The sequence below is a fragment of the Argentina anserina genome, chromosome 7, assembly GCF_933775445.1.
Source record: "Argentina anserina chromosome 7, drPotAnse1.1, whole genome shotgun sequence".
Classification (NCBI taxonomy): Eukaryota; Viridiplantae; Streptophyta; class Magnoliopsida; order Rosales; family Rosaceae; genus Argentina; species Argentina anserina.
The window spans coordinates 23,950,420-23,971,583 of NC_065878.1; the positions used below are offsets into that span (position 1 = coordinate 23,950,420).

General features: G+C 37.5%; 6 protein-coding genes across 7 annotated transcripts; 5 read left to right on the forward strand and 1 right to left on the reverse strand.

The window, feature by feature from the left end:
* Positions 1-3,005: 3,005 nt before the first annotated feature.
* LOC126802858 (protein LEAD-SENSITIVE 1-like) lies at positions 3,006-4,153 on the forward strand. The gene is made up of 2 exons (XM_050530568.1): positions 3,006-3,194; positions 3,304-4,153. The coding sequence occupies exons 1-2, from the start codon at positions 3,101-3,103 to the stop codon at positions 3,894-3,896; spliced, it is 687 nt and encodes a 228-aa protein (XP_050386525.1). The 5' UTR covers positions 3,006-3,100; the 3' UTR covers positions 3,897-4,153.
* Positions 4,154-5,740: 1,587 nt separating this feature from the next.
* Positions 5,741-8,112, forward strand: LOC126802652 (pentatricopeptide repeat-containing protein CRP1, chloroplastic-like). Of its 2 annotated transcripts, none has more exons than XM_050530305.1 (4): positions 5,741-7,015; positions 7,148-7,300; positions 7,402-7,689; positions 7,773-8,112. In XM_050530305.1, the coding sequence occupies exons 1-3, from the start codon at positions 5,780-5,782 to the stop codon at positions 7,576-7,578; spliced, it is 1,566 nt and encodes a 521-aa protein (XP_050386262.1). In that variant the 5' UTR covers positions 5,741-5,779; the 3' UTR covers positions 7,579-7,689; positions 7,773-8,112. The 2 variants fall into 2 exon arrangements, with proteins under 2 accessions (XP_050386262.1, XP_050386261.1); XM_050530304.1 differs by having other exon boundaries at positions 7,789-8,112.
* A 210-nt stretch (positions 8,113-8,322) lies between these two features.
* LOC126801919 (late embryogenesis abundant protein At5g17165-like) lies at positions 8,323-10,900 on the reverse strand. The gene is made up of 2 exons (XM_050529411.1): positions 10,726-10,900; positions 8,323-8,891 (listed from the first exon to the last, which is right to left on the reverse strand). Exons 1-2 carry the CDS (start codon positions 10,836-10,838, stop codon positions 8,624-8,626), a joined length of 381 nt encoding a protein of 126 aa, XP_050385368.1. The 5' UTR covers positions 10,839-10,900; the 3' UTR covers positions 8,323-8,623.
* Positions 10,901-13,672: 2,772 nt separating this feature from the next.
* LOC126803136 (uncharacterized) lies at positions 13,673-15,338 on the forward strand. Its single transcript, XM_050530892.1, has 6 exons — positions 13,673-13,887; positions 13,982-14,197; positions 14,456-14,622; positions 14,727-14,811; positions 14,918-14,986; positions 15,082-15,338. The coding sequence occupies exons 1-6, from the start codon at positions 13,762-13,764 to the stop codon at positions 15,250-15,252; spliced, it is 834 nt and encodes a 277-aa protein (XP_050386849.1). The 5' UTR covers positions 13,673-13,761; the 3' UTR covers positions 15,253-15,338.
* A 481-nt stretch (positions 15,339-15,819) lies between these two features.
* On the forward strand, positions 15,820-17,905 carry LOC126803145 (B3 domain-containing transcription factor VRN1-like). Its single transcript, XM_050530906.1, has 3 exons — positions 15,820-16,013; positions 16,638-17,303; positions 17,458-17,905. Exons 1-3 carry the CDS (start codon positions 15,828-15,830, stop codon positions 17,725-17,727), a joined length of 1,122 nt encoding a protein of 373 aa, XP_050386863.1. The 5' UTR covers positions 15,820-15,827; the 3' UTR covers positions 17,728-17,905.
* A 694-nt stretch (positions 17,906-18,599) lies between these two features.
* LOC126802823 (protein VASCULATURE COMPLEXITY AND CONNECTIVITY) lies at positions 18,600-20,743 on the forward strand. The gene is made up of 3 exons (XM_050530532.1): positions 18,600-18,756; positions 19,729-19,931; positions 20,135-20,743. The coding sequence occupies exons 1-3, from the start codon at positions 18,661-18,663 to the stop codon at positions 20,463-20,465; spliced, it is 630 nt and encodes a 209-aa protein (XP_050386489.1). The 5' UTR covers positions 18,600-18,660; the 3' UTR covers positions 20,466-20,743.
* Positions 20,744-21,164: the final 421 nt, after the last annotated feature.

A 21,164-nucleotide genomic window follows, 5' to 3' on the forward strand; every position in this document is an offset into this window, starting at 1 on the left:
CTCCTTCTTTGAATTTTATGGGTTTCTCGTCCTCCTTCATAATATGTTGATTTAACTAATAATTGGGGTTGTGTAAGAGGAGGAGGACGAGGAGGACGACGATGAGAAAAGAAGCAAAATGCAATGAAAAGACCAAGCTTTGACGAGAACTGTGGTTTAGAGCAAGATGAGGGAGACGGGGGAGAATAAATTATTTATAACCCAAATATTCATAGTAAAATTGTTAATAACCCCAAGACCAATAATTTCATTGATTACACTTACAACATAATTTTGAGGAAGCTTTCCATTACGCAGACAAAGAAGTGAGAGAGAAACAATGTAAAACGAGTAAGAATAGATTTTCCTTCTTCATCACTACTAAGAAGATCAACTTACCCCTGAAAGTATATCAGTAACCATCAACTAACCGAGTGAATAATAATATGTATCAAAAGTAGATCGAATTATGTAGTTTATGTACTTATATGATAGTTTTGAAAGTAAAGAAACCTTGATTATTAGTGGACCAAATGTCATGTACTGTTCTTACAATTTAGTAACTACTCGTAATTGGCCCCGTACTCGTGCGATGCACGTGTTCTGATTCCATAGGTTTACAAAATTTTATTTGAAAGACAATCATTTTATGTAATTTTGTTTCCTACGAATGATAGTTTTGGTGAAATATTTATATTTTTACATAATTGCACTTTTGTTTATGTGTGAGGATAAAATTATAGAGGGGCTACTTTGGAAGTTCAAAATTTGGTGAAACTCTGGCTGCTCGCTTTATAGAAGTAGAGACGACACACACTCACTGGGTGTGATAATTCATTTATTTTCTTATAAATAGGGATCTACTAATTATAGTAGGACTTTATAAATAGTTCAAGTCACCAGTCATATAAAAACTCATGTTCAAGTTGTGCAGAAACTATCACGTTAGTATATAACCAAAATGAAAAATTCAATTTGGTCAAAAAGTTACGCGTTCGTTTTTGTCCAAAATGACAAATTCAATTTGGCCAAAAAATTACGCGTTAATATATATCCAAAATAAAAAATTCAATTTGGTCAGGAAATTTACGCTAGTTTTTGTCCAAAATGAAAAATTCAATTGGAAGCTTATATTCATACATTCAAAATGGTATTTAGCTTTCCTTGGTCAATAGACCTCCAATTTACTTCAACAAACAACTCAAATGCTACTTAGACCTCCCCAATTTCTCAAAATGCCCATATATAGTCCAATAAAATCAATAAAACTTTGTTTTACTTTAAAAATCAGTTCAATTAATTCAAACCCATTATAATTCAGTTGATTCAAACATATTATAACTGTATCGGACCTCTCAAACTTGAATAGAGTCACAGTAAAATAAAAATTATCTACAATTCATAATAACACAAAAGACATTCAAACGGGTGGATCACAATAAATTAGAAGAATAAAAAGATAAAAACTAAAAAAATAAACGTTTACAAAGTGAGAACAATATTTTTGTTATGATGCATGTGAATTATTGAAAATGATAATATCATAATTTAGCTAGATGAAGGAAGAGTACGTTTGAAATTATTACTGTAAGAACAAAATTAAGAAATCAAATATATAGTTGAGATATTTGTTTATTCTTATATTTGTATGTATTGACAATTTCACATCAGTTGACAAATCAACACAAACTTGAAAAAGGCAGGAGATCTAAGTGCTACATTATTGATGCATGTCAAAAATGAAAAATTCAATCTGGCCAAAAAATTACGCGTAAGTATAAATTCACAAACTTGTCCCTAAACCACAACGTGAAATAAGTACCAAGGAAGAGACATTTATAAATTCACAAACTTGGAGACATGAAGAGGGATCTGATATCGACAATTATGGGTGACAACGGTACAAAGTGCCAATCCAATTTATTTTGTTTTATCCTTCTTGCGTTTAGCCGTTTACGACTTCTCAAAGATCAAACGAGTTAGATTTTTGTTGAGCAATCTCTCTCCCAAATTTGTATGTCCCAACATAGAGTTTAACACTAAAGAGATAGATTAGTTCATGCTTGTTCTTTTGCACCTACTTTGCTCCAATTCGCAGCTTCTACCTCGATCGATCTCCAGCGCTATATTGAGTTTATGCCCCAAAGCACATGCCGGATGTGAGGGATGTCCACACTGAATTTGTTAAAAACTCAAGAGGAACCTGACGAACTTATCCGTTATCTTGCACAAGAATAGTGTATGTCCTGCGCAATATATCAATTGTACGTACAATACGTACTATGGATCACAACTTGTCGAGATTAATGTTTTAATTTTTCATTAAACAACTGCCGTTTATATGCATGCATATAATTAGCATAGTAGAGTGGCCGGCATGAAACAACTATTACTCTATTAGCTTATGAGCATTGTTCGGGAGTCATAATATGACGCATGATTCGCATCATAATTATATGTGGCATGACACATGTCAAAAAAAATTAATTACATTTTAAAAGTATTTTGAAAAAATAAAAATAAATGATAAAGAAAAAACATTTTTTTATAATAATATAGAGTCGTTGGATTAACATGGATATAATTGTCTTCTCCTTTAAAAATGACATTCGACAAAAAAAAATTAAAATGACATTTTATGACTATTTTAATTACTGACATGAAAATGTCATATAACATGACACATATGATTAACACGACAAAACATTTTAATATGGATGACGGATCAACTTGCAGACCGATCGAGAGACACATAAGTGACTATCAGGTGCCGCGCAAAGACTAGCTCAAGGTCAACTGGTTTTTGTTACGTGCTATTCTTTAAACACCACTACCACCAAATGTTCCCGGAAAAAAACACAGGCACGCACTGTTGGCAGTGACCAAGACAATTTCCAAGTCAAGCAACTCGATCTCCAACCTGGAAAATTCTATAATGGAGGCTGGAAAATTCTATAATGGAGCGCTAGCTGGAAAATCCCTTGAACCTGTCTCTCAGTTCAAGTGGGGGACAACTTCGATCTATAAATTCATGAAGTTGTATGCATATAGCTATTGTTAAAGCATACGTAGTTTGATATAGCAGAGCAAAAGAAGCAAGAAAGTAGTTTGATAGCGAGAAATGCTGCATATTACAAACAAGATCGATAGAGAGAGCCTCAAACATGGAGATCACATCTATGCTTACAGAAAATGTTACACCTACTCCCACCATGGTTAGTACTAAATTAGCTCATGAACGATTCCTTAATTCTTTAATATTGTTTTTAGTGTTTCGATTTTGCAGCGTACTGTACGTACTAATTAATCCATGTATGCACGTAGGTATCTTCGTTGAGGGAGATACAGTAATTCACTTCAATATGACACAAGAAGCAGAAGCATCGGGAGCCAAGCCATGCAAACAATGTGGGGTTGACAAAAAACACCTCCGAGGAGTTGTGAAGTCTTGCGTTGACTGCTTTCTCAAAGGCAGTTCTCTCCGTCGCTACGGTTACGGTGTTCGTCCCGAACGCTACATCGGCAGCCGGGCAGGCACCTGCACCACCGGCCGTGCTGACCCGCCAGAAGTCACCATCAGCCGCGCCAATGACTTATTTGACAAGAAAGCTGGGTTCGGGGACTACGACTTGTTTCAGAACAACTGCGAGGCGTTTGCTGTGTTATGCAAGACCGGAAAGAGAGTGAGTGACCAGGCGGGTACGGCCAAGTTGATGATCAGGGCTTGTAAGGATTTGGAATTGGGTAGGCTTCTTCGTGATGTGTCTGTTCATTATGGCGACGCCGGCGAGGAGAAGATCAACAAATTGAAGCAGCTGTGTGATAGCTGGTTCACAAATACGTCCACGATTATAAAGCTCATTGCCAGTCTTCAAATTGATCAGGATCCGGGCCAGAAGGGCATAATAAGGTCGTGATATATGTCACTGGTGCATCGGCGCATGCATGAGATTTGAATTCATTTGAAATAAAGGAGGTTGTGTGTGTACGTGTGTGAGGACATCTGCTTAATTATTGTTTAGCTAATAGGGTGCTATTCATTTTGGATTATGTATCTCGATCAATTTCTTGCATTGGTTTATTGACCGTGGTTTGATTTAATAAACGTACGGACTGTATTTTTTTTCTCAATTATTCAATATAAGGTAGCACACTACAGTATACTTTTATATCAGCAATTCATGTTTAGAGTTTGGATAGAGGATATAGATCAAATCGGATAATCTGATGTGCTTATTACTCCACTTGTTACTCTCTTTTCTCATGCATAAGAAATTTTAGTCCAAGCTAGATTAGTCAACTTGACGGTTACAAGCATAATTTGTGCACAAAGGGGGGGGGGAATTATACGGTGCAGCGCTGCATATTATACATACTTCTAATACACTATTCATACACCACACGGACTCCCCGTGCATTTTAAGACACCCTCTATCTACAAGCGTTTATAAGGATTTCGGTGAAAAAAAAAGTTAAATCGTTCAGAGTTTTCATCATAGAAGAGACATCACAACAGGAAGCGTGGAAGCGTATTCAGGTTCCTCAGGCCATTGATAAGATATATTCTTTAAAGGACGTGCAAACAATAAATTCCAATTTTCGACTATACAAATTCATCAAATTTGCCTATAGTTACTGCGCGGTATCATTCACAGTTTCACACACATTTTTCATTATTATACACCCCCATCAATAATATGAGTTAGAGAGATTCTATTCATACCTCTAAAAAAGTTATTTAGACCTTCCATTTTTTTCAAGTTAGTGTTGACTACTTGACTTTATCAATAAATGTGAAATTACTAATACAGATAAATATAAGAATAAACAAAAAACCAAAGGTTTCGATACAATACATTTGATTTATCAATTGTTTTTTATAATAATAATTTTAAACGAATGAGGATCCAACTAAACTATAATATTATCGTTTTGAATAATTCACATATACATCGTAACAAAAATATTGTTATCACTTTATAGACTTTTATTTTTTATTTTTTAAATTTGGCTTTTTATTTTTCCAGATTGGTATTGTGATCTACCCGTTTGAATGGACGTTGGTTGTTATGAATTGTAGATAAATTTTACTATACTGCAATTCTATTCAAGCTTGATAAATTCAATATACTTATGATATGTTTGAATCAATTGAATGAATTTTAAAAGTAAAAAAAATAGTTTTATTGGACTATGGGTATTTTAGTAAAATTATGAAGGTCTAAATAACATTTTAGTTGTTATCAAAATACATTGGAGGTCTAATTACCATAAAGATCTAAATACCGTTTTTGAGGTATGAATAAAAGCTCCTTATGAGCTAATGAGAAGTAATTTTTGTGGTACTGTAGTTTGAATAAAAAAAATAAAAAGTTAATATGGTGTGTTCACAAAGAAACTGGGTGCGTTAATAACAATTAGAAACTGCCCACACCCATATGAGTGTGGAAAAATGAATGGTTATTATTATGAAGATGTGATTTTCTGAAAATATTTATGTTTTGACTATAAAATCCTTATTTGTTTGTATGCCAATATGAGATGTTAAAATGTATTTTTGAAAATTTGTAATTTGAGGTGCTGACTTCATAATAATAGAGATATCCTTAAAAAAGAAGTACATTTGACTGGGCTTTCCATCAGGTAAAAGCGGGATTGATGAAATGCGAGCTCACTAGCCCATGAAAATCTGATCGGGTCGACCTCGAGTGTCACCAATCCACATTGTTACATCTGAAAGACGAACGAAGCATCACTCTGAAACTCCCAACCGCCAGAACAAAACACAACACAGAGAGTGATGCTGATGCAGTCAATTTTGTGTCCCAATTCACCTTCACTCTCCTCAGCTTCAGGTAGCTTTTTCACTTCTTTCTCTTTGCTCTGTCCGACCTGTCTGAAATACTCTGAAAAACACAAGCTGCATGCATCTCTAACTCACTCAAATCCCAGCCATGGTGTCAAAGAATTCAACTTTCCAGCTTTCAACGACCAGACTTATTCAGTTACTGACCACCCAAATAGCCCAATAATAGGAGAGGAGATTTCTTTCGAGTTATATAACCGTTTATTACAGAATTTTTGTAGAGTTGGGCATGTTGATAAGGCCATGACTCTTCTTGCTCGAATGGAAGCTCTTGGATTAAGACCCAATTCGAATTCCTACACTCATTTGATTGATGCTTTAGGAAGTATTGGTAGGACTTTGGAGGCTGATGTGTTGTTTCAGGAAATGATTTTCTCGGGGTTTAGGCCAAGAATTAAGCTTTACAATGTTTTGCTTAGAGGGTTTTTGAAGAAAGGTTTGTTAGGACTTGCAATTAGAGTTTTGGGGATGATGGGGGATTTGGGTGTTGAGAGAAATCAAGACACATATGAGATTTTACTTGATTACTATGTCAGTGCTGGGAGGTTGGAGGATACTTGGTCCACGATTAATGAGATGAAGCGAAAAAGGTTTCGACTGAGCTCATTTGTATATAGTAAGGTCATTGGTCTTTATAGGGACAATGGGATGTGGAAGAAAGCAATGGACATTGTCGAAGAGATAAGAGAATTGGGGGTGACATTAGACAAACAGATTTACAACAGCATTATTGATACATTTGGGAAATATGGTGAGCTGGATGAGGCACTGGAAGTCTTTGGGAAAATGAAACAAGAAGGTGTAGAGCCTGATATTTCGACCTTTAATTCGTTGATACGGTTGCACTGTAAGTCTGGGTTGATAAAGATGGCCCTCGAGTTGTTTACTGAGATGCAAGAACAAGGATTATATCCTGATCCGAAAGTGTTTGTTACTATTATCAGTAGATTGGGGGAGCAAGGGAAGTGGGATATGATACAGAGGACGTTTGAGAAAATGAGAAGCCGAGGGCATAAAATAAGTGGGACTATTTATGCTGCTCTGGTTGACATTTATGGGCAATATGGAAAATTTCAGGATGCAGAAGAGTGTATTTCTGCACTAAAGGCGGAAGGTCTTGTTCTCTCTGCCAGTATGTTTTGTGTCTTAGCAAATGCCTATGCCCAGCAGGTTCTCGTTGTGCACTCTATGATTCGTTGCGTATAATTTCACTTCAAGCACAAAGATTCCTCCATAAATTCATTGTAGTTCTGGATATATCAGTATGCATATTAATATTGGTGTTGTTCTTCTTTAATGCAGGGATTATGTGATCAGACAGTCAAAGTCTTTCAGCTTATGGAAGTGGAGGGAATCGAACCAAATGTGATAATGCTGAATGTCTTGATTAATGCATTTGGTATTGCTGGTAGACATTTAGAGGCTATGTCCATATATTACCATATAAAAGAAAGTGTAAGTCTATAAGATTTCTTGAAATTTTTTATAACCCTGTTCATTTTTCATGGTACTTGTTAGCCAAGTTTCTGATGGTGAAGATTTTGTTGTTTATTTAGGGTTTAAGCCCTGATGTAGTTACTTATACTACCCTTATGAAGGCGTTTATTCGAGCAAGGAAGTATGATAGGGTTCCTGAGATATACATGGACATGGAACGTGCTGGATGCACACCTGATAGGAAGGCTAGACAGATGTTAGAAGTCGCTTCATTGGTCCTTCAACAGAGGAATTGAGAGGGTTCAAACGGCTTTAATAGAGTTGGTGATCAATTTGCTCATGTACTGCCGTACTGGTATATGGGATACCATTGTTGCATAGTCCACTCGATATTATTGTTTGCTAAGGTGAGCTTTCTTTCTTCTATGCCTATGATGTTTTGAACTTTAATGGTATGGCCTTATATCTTAATGAACCTGATTGTAATTAGAAACTGCTGTTCTCAGGTTGTCTGACATGGCTGTTGAATCACCTTTCTGTATCTGATGCACGGGTGTAAGATCTCAAATCTCTTAGTAGTAACAATGTCAAGTGAATTGAGATGCACACATGGCCAGCTTGTGAAGCCAAGGCTTGCATAGGCAGAAACCACATATACCTTCTGCTGAAATAAACACAATCAGATCTTTTGCAGCAGAATGCCAGAATCGGGTAGTGCAATTCTATTCAGTATTCATATTGTAAATGCAATGGAGAACTTGTTCATAAATTTTAAGAAAAAAATCGAGATACAATCTTGGGCAACCTTATTTGCTTGCCTGACTTGAGAATTATTATCGCACCCATTCTTTGCCCTGTGTAATGTTGTTCTTTCAAATTTTTTTTTTTTGGTCTGTGTTCTTTCAATTCTTTTAATGAGCTACAGAGTTTCCATTAGTTAGTTTCATGTTGATGACTCGATGGGGCATAGGCATCATTTAATTCGCATCTTAGTGATCTTTTAGACTTTTACTAACATGGAGCGAGGGGAGAGAGGAGAATAAGATCTCAAGCATATCCAAGTATTATATAGAACCATACCATGGGAAGAAGACAGCCCATGTGTAGACGGGTACAAGCATATAAGATGCAGTCAACTCCAGCCCTACTACTCGCTTAATAATATGAACATAAAACCAAATCTTGTATGGCGGGGTGGGCAAACGTTACACTACTACAAACTAGTACTAGAAACTACATATATAGGGAGCAGCAGCCACGCCTATATGTTATTTACTTATTTAAATATTCAACCCTTATATTGTATAATATAGCAGAAAGGTTGAATGTGGCTCAAATGGCTCAAGTCAGGTGAGGCTTCTCCACGTCCTCGATGTTGGTAGGGCGGTACCAGGCCTTCTCCTCCAGCACTGATGTCTCGTTACCATTCACAGCTCCAGCCTCTCCAGCTTGGGTGGAATTATGCGCTGCCTCAGGCCCAAATACCCCACTTCGAGGGTTTGGACCCCAGTACTTCTCGGGTTGACTTGGGATCACATTGTCTGGGGAAAAGCTAGGGCGAATTTGTTCATCAGGGTTCTTGTCGTACACTGAGCTGTGAGCAGCTCTCCTGGAGATACATAATGCATGCACAGTTAGGATCATTAACAGAAGCAGCAATCTTAACATGTAATAGTACTGACACTAGGTCAAATTAACTGAAATACTACCTCCTGTACTCTGGATACATGTATAGCATGTCAGATAAACACTAGGTATCAATGTTTGCTAGTTAGATAGACCGACACTAAGTTAGATAAACTGAATAACATTCATTCATGTACGTCTGCTATGCTCCTGGACTAGTTGGTATCACATCCTACACCTCATTACTCAATTACTTAACTACCCTAAGAAAATACAAGACCAGAACAAAATGAGATATCAATGAGAGCAGCTAACATATCTATATGAGTTGTTTATTGCCAACTAAAACCAAAAGAAAAATAAGATAACATGGGACACATGTAAAGCATTCAAATGGTATGCAATTAGCTTGAAACACATGCAGATAGCATACCTTCCCATCAACCCTGTGGATAAGGTAAGTTTTACCTTCCAATATTTGATGAAGAAAAAAATAATAACAAAAAGAGTAAAGATGAGTAGATGGTCTTATCCTTCCTAAGGGTCAAGTCATCCATTTTAAGCTTTTGAAAGGATAATTCTGTCCCACCATCTTTGTACTCATTACTTGCCTACCTCCCAAGTTGGGCATCAGATTTATCAAAATGGAGATTCCCTACTTCCTAAGCCAGAGTGAGAGAATTAGGTGCTACAAACAATCATATGCCTTAAGCTGGTTAGGTGTCAACCCCAAAGGCCCAAGCACAGATACATATTCTAGGTATCCAACACAAGGGGATTTCTTTTATTAAAAAAAAGAAAGAAAAAAAAAAACCACACACAAGGGGATTCTGCTCACATGATCAACATGCAAGTTAATAAGAAAATGACCAGCAAAAACAAATATACATATGTATTGGCCTGAATGCATACGCTCTTCCCAGATATTGAGAAACAAATTGTTCTTAACTATTTGATTAAGACAGTTTTATAAAGAGATCACAACAATTTATTCTAGGGCAGATATTAATACATAATAGCCAATACTGAATTTCACAAATTACACTAAGCGAGAAGATGGTGTGAAAATTACACAATATGAAATTTAGACATGCAAGTTCAGTCACTGTTATGATCTTAAACTCCAAAAGGGATACCTAACCAACTAAATCTTGTCGTTCCTTCTAATCAAGATCTATCCTTTTCACTTATTTTGATTTTTCAATTGAAATATCAGCGGTGGGCAATCAACCAATACCAATTGTAGTGTGTCCGTCCTTTTCTAAACCTCGTCCCACAAACAAGTACAGCAAAAGAAGCATTCAGTACGAAAAATGCGTATAGATAAACATCAATTTTAGCATCTTTTTTACAGTCTCCTCCTTCCTCAGAAAGTTAAAAGGGACGGTATATATTCGATGAAAACAAAGCCAGCTAAAAATAGAAGGTGCATAAAATCTAATAAAGCTCTGAAATGAACACCAATTCATTTAGCTGCAAAAAGAAAACAGAGAATCTAAACACGCACAATCAGATCAAACTCGGATTAATCTTTTTCTTTACATAAACTCTCCTAAAAATTCCAAGCCTGAGGAAAAGAAATAATAGTTAAAACATACAGCAAAGTTTATCCAAAGAAAAACTAGCCACCAGAAATGAATTTAGAATAGGACAAATGTCAATACTGGACTCATCACGTAGTCAACAATCAGATCATAAATTTCAGCGATCACATAATCAACAACACAGTGATTGACTAGAAAAGTTTTCATACAAAAAAAACGAGAGCGCATGCATCAATTACAGTAAAAAGGTTGTGTGAAGGTGAAAATCTAGACCTGAGAGCGAGAGGAGAGAGGTGAGTCGACTCGGCGAGGCGGACTCGGATCCGGCTGACGACAACTCGCTTCCCCAAGCTGGCGATCACTCGGCTGCTGGAATTGGCGGCCATACAATTAAGACTAAGCAGAAAAGAGAGAAGAAAATGAAGAAGATTAGAGAGCGATGAGGTGTTGGTTTAATCTCTGTTAACAAATTTGGGGGAGTGATGAGGGTGTTTATATAGTGGAGGAGAGAGAGTGAGTGTAGGTGATCCTTGGGGTAGGTGAGCTATACGTACACTGCCAACCGGTGCCGTTTTGGGGTTTGACTGTCTGCACTAAGGGTAATATTGTCTTTTTGACAATGTACTGGAGCGTATTCGTTCGTTTTGAACTCGGATTCGATATCTTTCGGAGCGTTTCCTGGCGTATCCTTTGGTTGATAATGATATTGTCTCAAACAATGATCGGATATGTGCCCAGTGTTCCCGGATTTTAGCCGGATACAGATCGGTTTGTCAGAAAACATGACAATTGTGCCCCTAAGTAGTTTATTGATTTACAGCCCCACCAATGGTCCCTTTGTTGGACGCGCTTCCGACGCGGGAGGATGGAATATGCTCTTTACGACGTCGTCGCGTGGGGGTGTTTGTTAAACGGAGGCCGTTGGTGTCGTGGCAACATTTGGAGGTAACGTGGTCAACTCTTAATGGCTGTGGGTGTCGATTATTGACTGTTCAGTAAGACTAATACGCTCTCTAACAATAATGTAATCGAGACTAAGAAAAATAGAAAAGGCCGGATGAAGTTAATATGAGAATAAGAGCATGGTGATCAACATAATATATGAATTAGTCTAACGTAAATGTAGATAGTTTAACCCAATGTATGCTAATATTGAAAATGTAAAAGCGTTACAAAGGTGTTTTTTATTTGAATTTCAGCTTGGGGAAAAGCAGCATTCTTTTAACACGAGTTATAACTAAATTGCTCCTTAAATTAGAGGCCCATTAAATTCAACTACTATTTACCGGAAAATATGTATGTAGATCTGATACAGAAATATTAACAGAGGGTAAATAAAGGACACATACTTATAGTACGAATGGTATCAAAGGGATGATATTCGCATCTTGTTGTACTTGTAAAACGAAGGATGTCTACTCATAGTGTAAAAGGTATCAATTAAAAGTATACATATTTAAAGCATGGTTCAGATCATGTAGCTTAATCAAAGAAAGCATGGTTTACGGCATGAACATAGATTAATATTATCTCACAATGTGGCAATGGAAGCTCCAAGATTCATGATACCTACAAGATTCATTCGGTGATTGATTAATGACTTTTAGTCACTCATCTGGTGTAAGGCACATTGTTTGGAGATTAAACTGTGTTCTATTTTATACTAAACAAGGTCTAAATTCACGACTTGGACTTGCTTAAAGTATTTGATCGATCATTTTGGACTCTTTTCATGAGCTTTCATATGCCACTATAGAGATAGGTGACATTGTGACAAGTGCATTGGGATGACAAGTTCCACTGTCCTAATTTGGGCCTCCTGCCTTGATGAAACTCTTCTCTTCGGGGTCAGCCCTGCTGAAAAGCCCAGTTTCTTTCTCAGTAATGATTGGAAGAATTTCTTTTTGAAAAGAGTTTTTTTCACCAACAGTCCCTCAATTCTGGTGTACCTACCAATGTGATACCTCAACTCTTAATCGTACCAATGTGATACCCAGACTCTAGTATTGCTATCATTGAAGTACTTCCGTTAGTTTTTTTTAACTTTTCCGTTATCTTGGTGACGTGGCAGTTACGTGAGGCCCACAAAGAGGGTTAAAAGACAAAATTAACCTCATCTGAGAGGAGCAATGTTTTTTCCGCCCTTTACCTTGAGAAAGACACCCAACAATTCCAATTTTGGCGCCAATTTTCCCTCCCTATTCCTTAATTTGTGTCTCTTATCTAAACTAAAGAACTACCGCCAACCAGTCGACCACAATCTGATAAAACCTAGATCAATCTCATTTTCTATTTTTACCCTAGCACTTGTTAAACTAACAGAATAAATATAAAAATTTATATGGAACATCTCATTTCCACAATCTCATAAGAATATAAAAACACATAACTTAACGAAATTCAAATACATGTTTAAGTACCATTAGTTGCCACATTTTATGTTGATCTGCCATGATTTTTGCTTGTAAGAACTTTTAAGTACCATTAGTACAATGCTTTATCTGCTGGTATTATTCCCTCTGGCTTAACGAAATTCAACTACATGTACCATTAGTTCTTACAAGTAAAAATCATGGCAGATCAACATAAAAGGTGGCAACTAATGGTACTTAAACATGTATTTGAATTTCGTTAAGTTATGTGTTTTTATTCTTATGAGATTGTGGAAATGAGATGTTCCATATAAATTTCTATATTTATTCTGTTAGTTTAACAAGTGCTAGGGTAAAAATAGAAAATGAGATTGATCTAGGTTTTATCAGATTGTGGTCGACTGGTTGGCGGTAGTTCTTTAGTTTAGATAAAAGACACAAATTAAGGAGTAGGGAGGGAAAATTGGCGCCAAAATTGGAATTGTTGGGTGTCTTTCTCAAGGTAAAGGGCGGGAAAAACATTGCTCCTCTCAGATGAGATTAATTTTGTCTTTTAACCCTCTTTGTGGGCCTCACGTAACTGCCACGTCACCAAGATAACGGAAAAGTTAAAAAAAACTAACGGAAGTACTTCAATGATAGCAATACTAGAATCTGGGTATCACATTGGTACGATTAAGAGTTGAGGTATCACATTGGTAGGTACACCAGAGTTGAGGGACTGTTAGTGAAAAAAACTCTTTTGAAAATTGTGGAGTTCATGATTCATATGATCGACTTGTGGCTAGGCGTTGAAGAGGTTTATGTGGCTCTAGCTATGTCAACCAAAGTTTATCTGGTCCAAACCTGTGCCCAGCACACAGCTTCATCTTGCAGTGCATTTTCCTCTTCACTTCTGTAGCTTCATCTCTCTGTCTGTTTAGTGCTACAAAACGACATGTCACCAGCAGTGCTTGCAGGTTCTTCCTCTTCTTCTTGCTCTGCCACATTCAACAGGCACCAGTACTCCATCAAAACTCCTCAGATCACTACCCCAAAATCATTGGCACCACTACAATGTCAGGTAACTAGCTAATTTATATGAGTTATTGACAATTCCCAAGTCTTTATAAAGATAGAGCCTTTATCTATGTTAGCTTGCTCTTGATTATTTGTAGAAGACTAGCTTTCAAGGGTTGTCACTTGGAGAAGCCAAACGGGGTGTATCCGAATCCTTCGTAGCTGAAAGTATAAGTAGTGCTACTGTAAGAAGAGGTCGGCTGCTTAACATAGTTGCAAGAACAGCTGGGGCTGCAAAGACAATTGAGGCTGAGGTTGACAAGCCATTAGGCCTCACTTTGGGTCAAAAGCCTGGAGGTGTTGTTACCATCACTGTGAGTATACCCTTAATTTTCTCTAGCTCAAATTTTGCAAATTTAATCGTTAGTTGAGTTCCATGCATGAGTTCATTGCCTACCTAGCTTGCTGCATCATCAATACATCAACTCTGTAATGGTAGATGCACTCCAATCTGCTACTACACGAAGCCAATCTAAGTCTGACTGCACATTTGTGTATCAATGCGCTAATGCAACGTAGAGTTTTCGGTACAAATTAATGGTACTCACTTAAGAAGCAATTGTTGACTTAAGGCCGTGGATGGAGGTGGAAATGCAGCAAAGGCAGGATTGAAGGCAGGGGACCAGGTGCTCTACACTAGCAGCTTCTTTGGAGATGAATTGTGGCCAGCAGATAAGCTTGGATTTACTAAAACTGCCATCAACGCCAAGCCAGACAACGTTTACTTTGTTGTTAGTAGGTACGAACTCGATCACCTACCTAGCTTCATTTCACAGTTAGCTACTTCAATTCTTTCATAAATACGAAATGTGAAATAATTGGGATGATTGTAAATGCATGCAGAGGTGGTGCTGAGGTAGATGTCAAACGGCTACCAAAGCGTCCAGCTCCTCCTCGTTTTGGAAGGAAACTAACCGAGTCTCAAAAGGCAAGCATGCTTCAACCTAGTTAGTTACTGTACCAATCTACCCATGAATGCTTCAACCCAATCTTTAGTGGGTTAGTACCTTACATATATGTACAATGATTTTCAGGCTAGAGCTACTCACATATGCCTTGACTGTGGATTCATATACACTTTGTCAAAGCCATTTGAAGAGCAGGTGAGTAATTAACCTAGCTAGTTTTCTATCAATCTTATGGTGCATTTTATTTTTGAAAGGGTAGTTAGGAATATTAACTTCAAATGAATTCGCAGCCGGAATCGTACGCATGCCCTCAATGTATAGCACCAAAGAAGAGGTTTGCGAGATATGATGTGAACACCGGGAAAGCTATTGGTGGTGGTCTGCCTCCCATTGGAGTCATTATTGGCCTTGTTGCTGGTGTTGCCGGTGTCGGAGCATTGCTTGTATATGGTCTTCAATGACCTAGCTAGCCTCAGCTCTTGTTTTTTTAACCTCAACATCTCCCTCAGCTAGACCTGTTTCAATTGTTGCTACAATCTATATATATTATCCAAAGCAAATAAAGGTTCTTACTAATTACTATGGCGTATTGCAATCATTTAGATGAGAGCAGAAATGAAATGATCAAAGCTAAAACAGCGTTGCAAAACTTTTAGAACCCAATTGTATGAGTGAACTAAAAGTTATTTTTCTAAAACCCTAAAATTATAATTCATGCAAGAGAAGCAGACCATACTAAGCCCTAGTTAACTGGTAAAACAGATCACAGGTGTCGATCATCGATGATGGTGGTAAAATGTAATTAAAATTAAAAATGATGGTAGTTGGTGACCAGATTCATTTACTTCATTGTTTATAAACTAAAGCTGTAGCCTTTAGTTCTGATTGGACGTCGTCCCTCACAGCATGGGTTGAGCTGACTCTGTTTCTGGTTTGTGATGACCGGTCACTTCTCAGTTCTCACTTTTGGAGTTGTCAAACTGAGCTCAGTCACAGACTCAGTGTTTGTATTAAAGATCGGCCAGTTTTGTACTTCATGAAATGTAAAGTAGACTTGAAAGTTGATACCAACCAAGCCATAAAGCGTCTGGTGAAGCCTGGTGAAGAATATTTCAAAATGTCCATGACCGTTCCTCCATCGGAAAGTTCACTCCGGATGTCGGATTCAGTGGCGAATTTCTTCAAAGTTATACTTCCCTCCACCATTAAGAGTCAGAAACTGGTGAGTATCATGCCTATATTGCTATGTTTAGTAGTGTTAACACTTCAATTTAGGTTTTATGCTTAACAATTAGGACCGTCACTGCTTCAGATGTGAATGAATCTGCTCAATCATCGAGATTTGCATTAGTCTTGTGTTTGTCTAAACCTCAAAATTTATTACTTAAGTAGTTACATTATGATGTTCAAAACAGAAACAAAACCAGAACTTCAATTTCGGTTAAGAAAGCTGTTTTTACTTTGCCATTTGCCCCGTTGCATGAGAAATGATAACTGACAATGCTTCCTCTGTAAGATCATGGCAAAGAGGAATCAGAAGTTTGAGTTGACAAAACTTTTCTTGTTATGTCAAATGCTTTTCATACCATTGAGAAATTGCTCTAAGTTAAACAATTTGTCTGTTGTGAACTGGATGTATAATCACTATAATGAACTTCCCCTTTGTAATTTAGTACATGTTTTGTCTTCAGATTTAGTTTAGAGTTTGGGGTTTACAATGTCATGCTCCTCTGTAACTATCAGAGTAACTAATTTTGGCCTTCTCTTTCAATTTTGCTAATTAATTCGCTAAATTTGACATTTCCTGCATTTGTAACTTGGTCTAATTAATTTTTGGTGCCTGCAGAATATCCCAATAAAGTTTGTAATAGAATTTGGGGATGAACTGGCTAATGGTGCTACACTAATTGTTCCAGCCGGTGGTATTTGGCGAGTGGGTTTGGAAAGAGCTCACAAGAGGATTTGTTTTGTCCACAATTGGCAAAAATTCGCAGAACATTACTCCTTAAGTGCTGGTCAGTTCTTACTCTTCAGCTACCGAGGAAATTCAACATTCCATGTTCGCATTTTTGATTTCAGTTGTTGTGAGATCGAGTACCCTTGTGTTGGCCCAAGTATCAAACTTGAAGAGAATGTTGAAGGTGATGTTTGTGGAACTCTCCCTTCTTCCAGCAAAGGCAAAGGGAAATTTGTCGATAACAAGAAGAGGAAAAGCGTTGCTATTGCCAAGAAGTTTGAGCAAGCCAAGTCGAAGGTACAGAGAATGTCTCTGTGTCAGGATTTTCCCACAAGGAAGAACAAACATAAGGATGCAGCCATGGTCCGTTGTAAAAAGAAAAGTTCAAAGATTCTTGGCAGTGGAACCTTGTACTTCTCCAGGAGTATTAAAGCCATTATGTCAACGATATCCAAAGAAACCAAGAGGGCGATGAAGGCTGCAGAAGCTTTGAAGATCAGTAATCCTGCTTTCATGGTTATCTTGAGAGATTACAGCATCTCCAACGGCACAGTGGTAAAGATCCCAGCATGCACAGTGTGCTCCCCTCGAAGTTTTTCCTCATGTTTTTATTACATAATTATGTGGTACACAACTACACATACACACACAACATTATGTAAAAAAAATTCAGTATCTTGACAAGTGAAATATTATTTTGCTTGGTCAGGTTATGCCTGCTCAGTTTGTGAGGGATCATATGAATGGATTTGCTAAGCTCATCAACCTTAAGCTGGCCTCTGGTAACGAGCAATGGCCCGTGCACTGCACTTATGACCCTCGATGTTGCCGTACTGTCAGGCTTCAGACAGGATGCCCTACATTTTATAAGGATAATGATTTGGAGGATGGAGATGTCTGTGTGTTTGAGCTGTTAAGGAGCAAGGCTGTTGAGCTCAAAGTTTCAATATTCCATGCTAGTGACTATGCCAGTGTATGATTCCAGTTCCTCAAGAAACCTGCCTTCTTTTTTTAGTAGCGGTTTGGAGAGTTGGCTTGATCAAAGGTTTCCCCTTGTGTTGTTTCGTTAATTGTACTAGAAGTAATGAAGACATCTATGACATTGCTGGCTATGTTTATGTTCCAGAGGAAGAACCACTGGTTTTGTATAAATCTGAATCACACAACTTGGGTATGAGCGAAGACACAAACCTAGATAGGAGGGTCAGTAAGCTTCAACTACTTTCATAAAAATTAGTAGTGACATCTATGACAAAACTCCAATGCCTGAAGTTCGACAACTTCTAAGAATCTCCACATGGGTTCATATAACAGCTCTCATACAGACAAGACCAATTACATCAGTGGTAATTTATTAATGAACATATGGAGTAAAAAGAATTATAAACTTACCCACATCATAATTCTTAATGAAAATTTGAGGTGGCCTGGCCATATCAGTGTTGCGTTGCGTATACACGAGAAATTGTGATCTTTCTTATTATATAGCACCGATAGGGAATACAATCCAATATAGGGGTTTGTTGCTTTTTAATAATAGAACACATTACATGAAACAATTTCATGTCACTCTTTCAGTTCTCCATAAGGGGCAGATGTTCATATACGTGAATTGCTTTTGAAGAAAGACTGATAGAGAGAGCCATTAATGGAGGAAAACCCTTTTGATATTGTGCCTGTTTCTTTTACCACACAAAAGTGAACCATATATATATTTTTTAACATTTACCTTTTGCACTTTGCACTAGTGCATTTCAGACCGAGAGAAAAAGAACAGGGCTTGACGGCATCTTCGATATCATCATTTACGCAACACACTGCACTACTTGACCAACTTTATGCCTTCTCTCGTTCTCTGGACAGAAATAACAAAAAACAGAGTGAGTGAGAGAGTAAAGAGCTAGAGTTTGAGATGGAGAAGAAGGAGCTTATTGTTTGCTGTGTTGTGGGACTGTTGGGGCTGGTATCAGCTGCTACAGGCTTTGCTGCTGAGGCAACAAGGATCAAGGTAAACAAATGAAACTAGAAGCTGGTGTAGTTTGCTTTGATGAATACTGAGTTGGATCTTTCTTGCCTTTTCTATGTGGGTTTGTCTCAAGATTGTTTCTTTACTGTTTGTGTAGTAGGCTTTTGATTGATTGCTCAGAAAAGTGAGGAAATTGGAAGGGGAGTTGTGATGTTAATTTTTTTTATTAGTGGAAATTCTTGTACTAGTCTGATACCGAGGCAGGAAATTGTGTTTCTGGGTTAGATTCTTTAGTATCCTGACTTGCTTAACGGGGGAGCAATTTTTGTATGCCTTTTCTGTTGCATTGATCTTGTCTTTGCTACTGTTTTGTTTGGGTCTCTTCTGCGTCTGGGATGAAATTGCAGATTGGGAAGTCGAAATTGTTCATGTTTGTATTATGCACCCTGTCCTCCTATGTAAGAGTGGCCTGATTAAAAAGGATTTTCATTTTTCTTTGGATTAATAAAAAGAGTCCTCTTTTCTGTGAAACAATATTTGGTTTTGCTTTGAATGTGTCGGCTTTGGATCTGATAAGGATGAGGCTAGTTGCATCCCTAGTTTGCTGATGCAAAGTAGGCCAATTTTCACTAAACCGAACACACTTTAAGATTGGCGTTATACAGGCTTGATTAAAGCTAATGTGGCAAAATCATCATCCTGTAGATTCTATCCTTTCAATATAATCTTTGCTTTATTGACTACAGTGATAATAACTAAACCTTATCGTAAGTTGAAACAGCTGCATATGTGTGAAATTATGAGATTAAGATGAAGAAAGGAGTTGGAGAATTTATGATTCGTCTCTGCATTTCACATTTATTGTTGGTAGATGTAAACAGATTATATGGCCAATATCAAAGGGTTGTTTAAATTTCAAATTTTGAACCAGTGTCTTTGGTTCTTGTGTGGTATAGACATTTTTATGATGGAAGGGTTGCTGAAATTGTTGCTTATTTCCTATTATATTCACAGGGTTCTCAGGTTCAGTTTGTCAATGCTACTCAATGTGAATATCCTCGGACAGCAGCTCTTGGTCTTGGTTTTACTGCCGCAGTGGCTCTTATGGTAGCTCATATAATTATAAATGTTTCAACAGGATGCATTTGTTGCAAGAGGATCCCCGGACCTTCCAATTCTAGCTGGACAATTGCCCTTGTCTGCTTTGTTGTTTCTTGGTAACTCATAACTAAACATTGGTGATACTTTTGTTCTTATTTTTTGTGACATGGCTTGGGCTGGAATGGCAAAGCAATTCTAAACTAGGCTTCAAGTTTATATTGTTGTTGCTGTTTCTTTTTGCCTAGTTTTGCAATTTTATCTATTAGTGTCGGATGGATTGCATTGCATGCATTTTATACCTGTCTTCTCTCTGGTGCAGGTTCTCGTTTGTCATAGCCTTTCTTCTGCTCCTCACTGGTTCTGCACTGAATGAACGACATGGTGTAGAAAGCATGTACTTTGGCAGCTACTACTGTTATGTTGTGAAGCCTGGAGTATTTGCTGGAGGTGCAGTCCTATCTCTTGCAAGTCTGGTCCTAGGAATATTCTACTATATCACCTTAACTTCAGCAAAGAAGAACAATGATAATCTGTGCAGCCAGGGGCCAACAATAGCTATGGGGCAACCCCAGTTTCCAGTGCAAAATACTACTACTCAAGAACCTGTCTTTGTCCATGAAGACACTTATATGAGACGGCAATTCACATGATCCATGGATATATCTTCATCAGCTATTCATGTTCAGTTTTTGATCCTATGAAGATAGTGAGTGATAAATCTTGAAATTGCCACATAGCATTCTAGGAACTGTGGAGTTTTTTTGTCGTAGTCTACTATGTTTTTCGGGTATAGGTTTATGTCAGGCAACAGTTTCACGTAATGTGTGGGTACATCTAAGCTCAAATACTCCTATTCAGTGTCTGTGATCCTACCAATATAATGATCTGTCTTTGAAGATTATTGAAGTTGGCTATAGAATTCTAGAAATCTGCTCTGTTGGTTGTATAACGTGTATGCTTGAACGCAATGTATACGCTTGAATTTAAGACTACACACCAATCCAACGACATGCTTTAGGAATCCATACAATGAAGGGAATGAACTCAAATAGAAAACCTGTTAATGATATGAAGAACTTGTAGAAATGTAGGAGAGAATTCTTACCTACTCTACTTGATCTCAGCATAGTTTGGTAAGATTAGAGCCAAAAAAATTCATTATTGCTTACCTTCCCAGCTTCCCTTGTTACTTGGGCTTACACCTCCAACTATGAGCTTCACTCAACCTGAATTGGATTTTGGGCTGCTCAACCTATCTGTTAGTTTGACAAAATGGACTAGATTACCCCTGTGGTGATTGACCGGCGCCTTAGGTGAATGGGGCTACTTTTGTCCATATAAAGATCACA

Excerpts from the sequence above, each read along its gene's own strand:
- LOC126802858 (XM_050530568.1), top strand. The coding sequence starts at position 3,101 with ATGCTGCATATTACAAACAAGATCGATAGAGAGAGCCTCAAACATGGA. Across the intron at positions 3,195-3,303 it reads TTACACCTACTCCCACCATG|GTATCTTCGTTGAGGGAGAT; the intron begins GTTAGTACTAAA and ends GTATGCACGTAG.
- LOC126802652 (XM_050530305.1), top strand. The coding sequence starts at position 5,780 with ATGCTGATGCAGTCAATTTTGTGTCCCAATTCACCTTCACTCTCCTCA. Across the intron at positions 7,016-7,147 it reads CAAATGCCTATGCCCAGCAG|GGATTATGTGATCAGACAGT; the intron begins GTTCTCGTTGTG and ends TCTTTAATGCAG. Across the intron at positions 7,301-7,401 it reads ATTACCATATAAAAGAAAGT|GGTTTAAGCCCTGATGTAGT; the intron begins GTAAGTCTATAA and ends TTGTTTATTTAG.
- LOC126801919 (XM_050529411.1), bottom strand. The coding sequence starts at position 10,838 with ATGGCCGCCAATTCCAGCAGCCGAGTGATCGCCAGCTTGGGGAAGCGA. Across the intron at positions 8,892-10,725 it reads CTCTCTCCTCTCGCTCTCAG|GAGAGCTGCTCACAGCTCAG; the intron begins GTCTAGATTTTC and ends ATGTATCTCCAG.
- LOC126803136 (XM_050530892.1), top strand. The coding sequence starts at position 13,762 with ATGTCACCAGCAGTGCTTGCAGGTTCTTCCTCTTCTTCTTGCTCTGCC. Across the intron at positions 13,888-13,981 it reads TGGCACCACTACAATGTCAG|AAGACTAGCTTTCAAGGGTT; the intron begins GTAACTAGCTAA and ends GATTATTTGTAG. Across the intron at positions 14,987-15,081 it reads CAAAGCCATTTGAAGAGCAG|CCGGAATCGTACGCATGCCC; the intron begins GTGAGTAATTAA and ends ATGAATTCGCAG.
- LOC126803145 (XM_050530906.1), top strand. The coding sequence starts at position 15,828 with ATGAAATGTAAAGTAGACTTGAAAGTTGATACCAACCAAGCCATAAAG. Across the intron at positions 16,014-16,637 it reads CCATTAAGAGTCAGAAACTG|AATATCCCAATAAAGTTTGT; the intron begins GTGAGTATCATG and ends TGGTGCCTGCAG. Across the intron at positions 17,304-17,457 it reads GCATCTCCAACGGCACAGTG|GTTATGCCTGCTCAGTTTGT; the intron begins GTAAAGATCCCA and ends TTGCTTGGTCAG.
- LOC126802823 (XM_050530532.1), top strand. The coding sequence starts at position 18,661 with ATGGAGAAGAAGGAGCTTATTGTTTGCTGTGTTGTGGGACTGTTGGGG. Across the intron at positions 18,757-19,728 it reads CTGAGGCAACAAGGATCAAG|GGTTCTCAGGTTCAGTTTGT; the intron begins GTAAACAAATGA and ends TTATATTCACAG. Across the intron at positions 19,932-20,134 it reads GTCTGCTTTGTTGTTTCTTG|GTTCTCGTTTGTCATAGCCT; the intron begins GTAACTCATAAC and ends TCTCTGGTGCAG.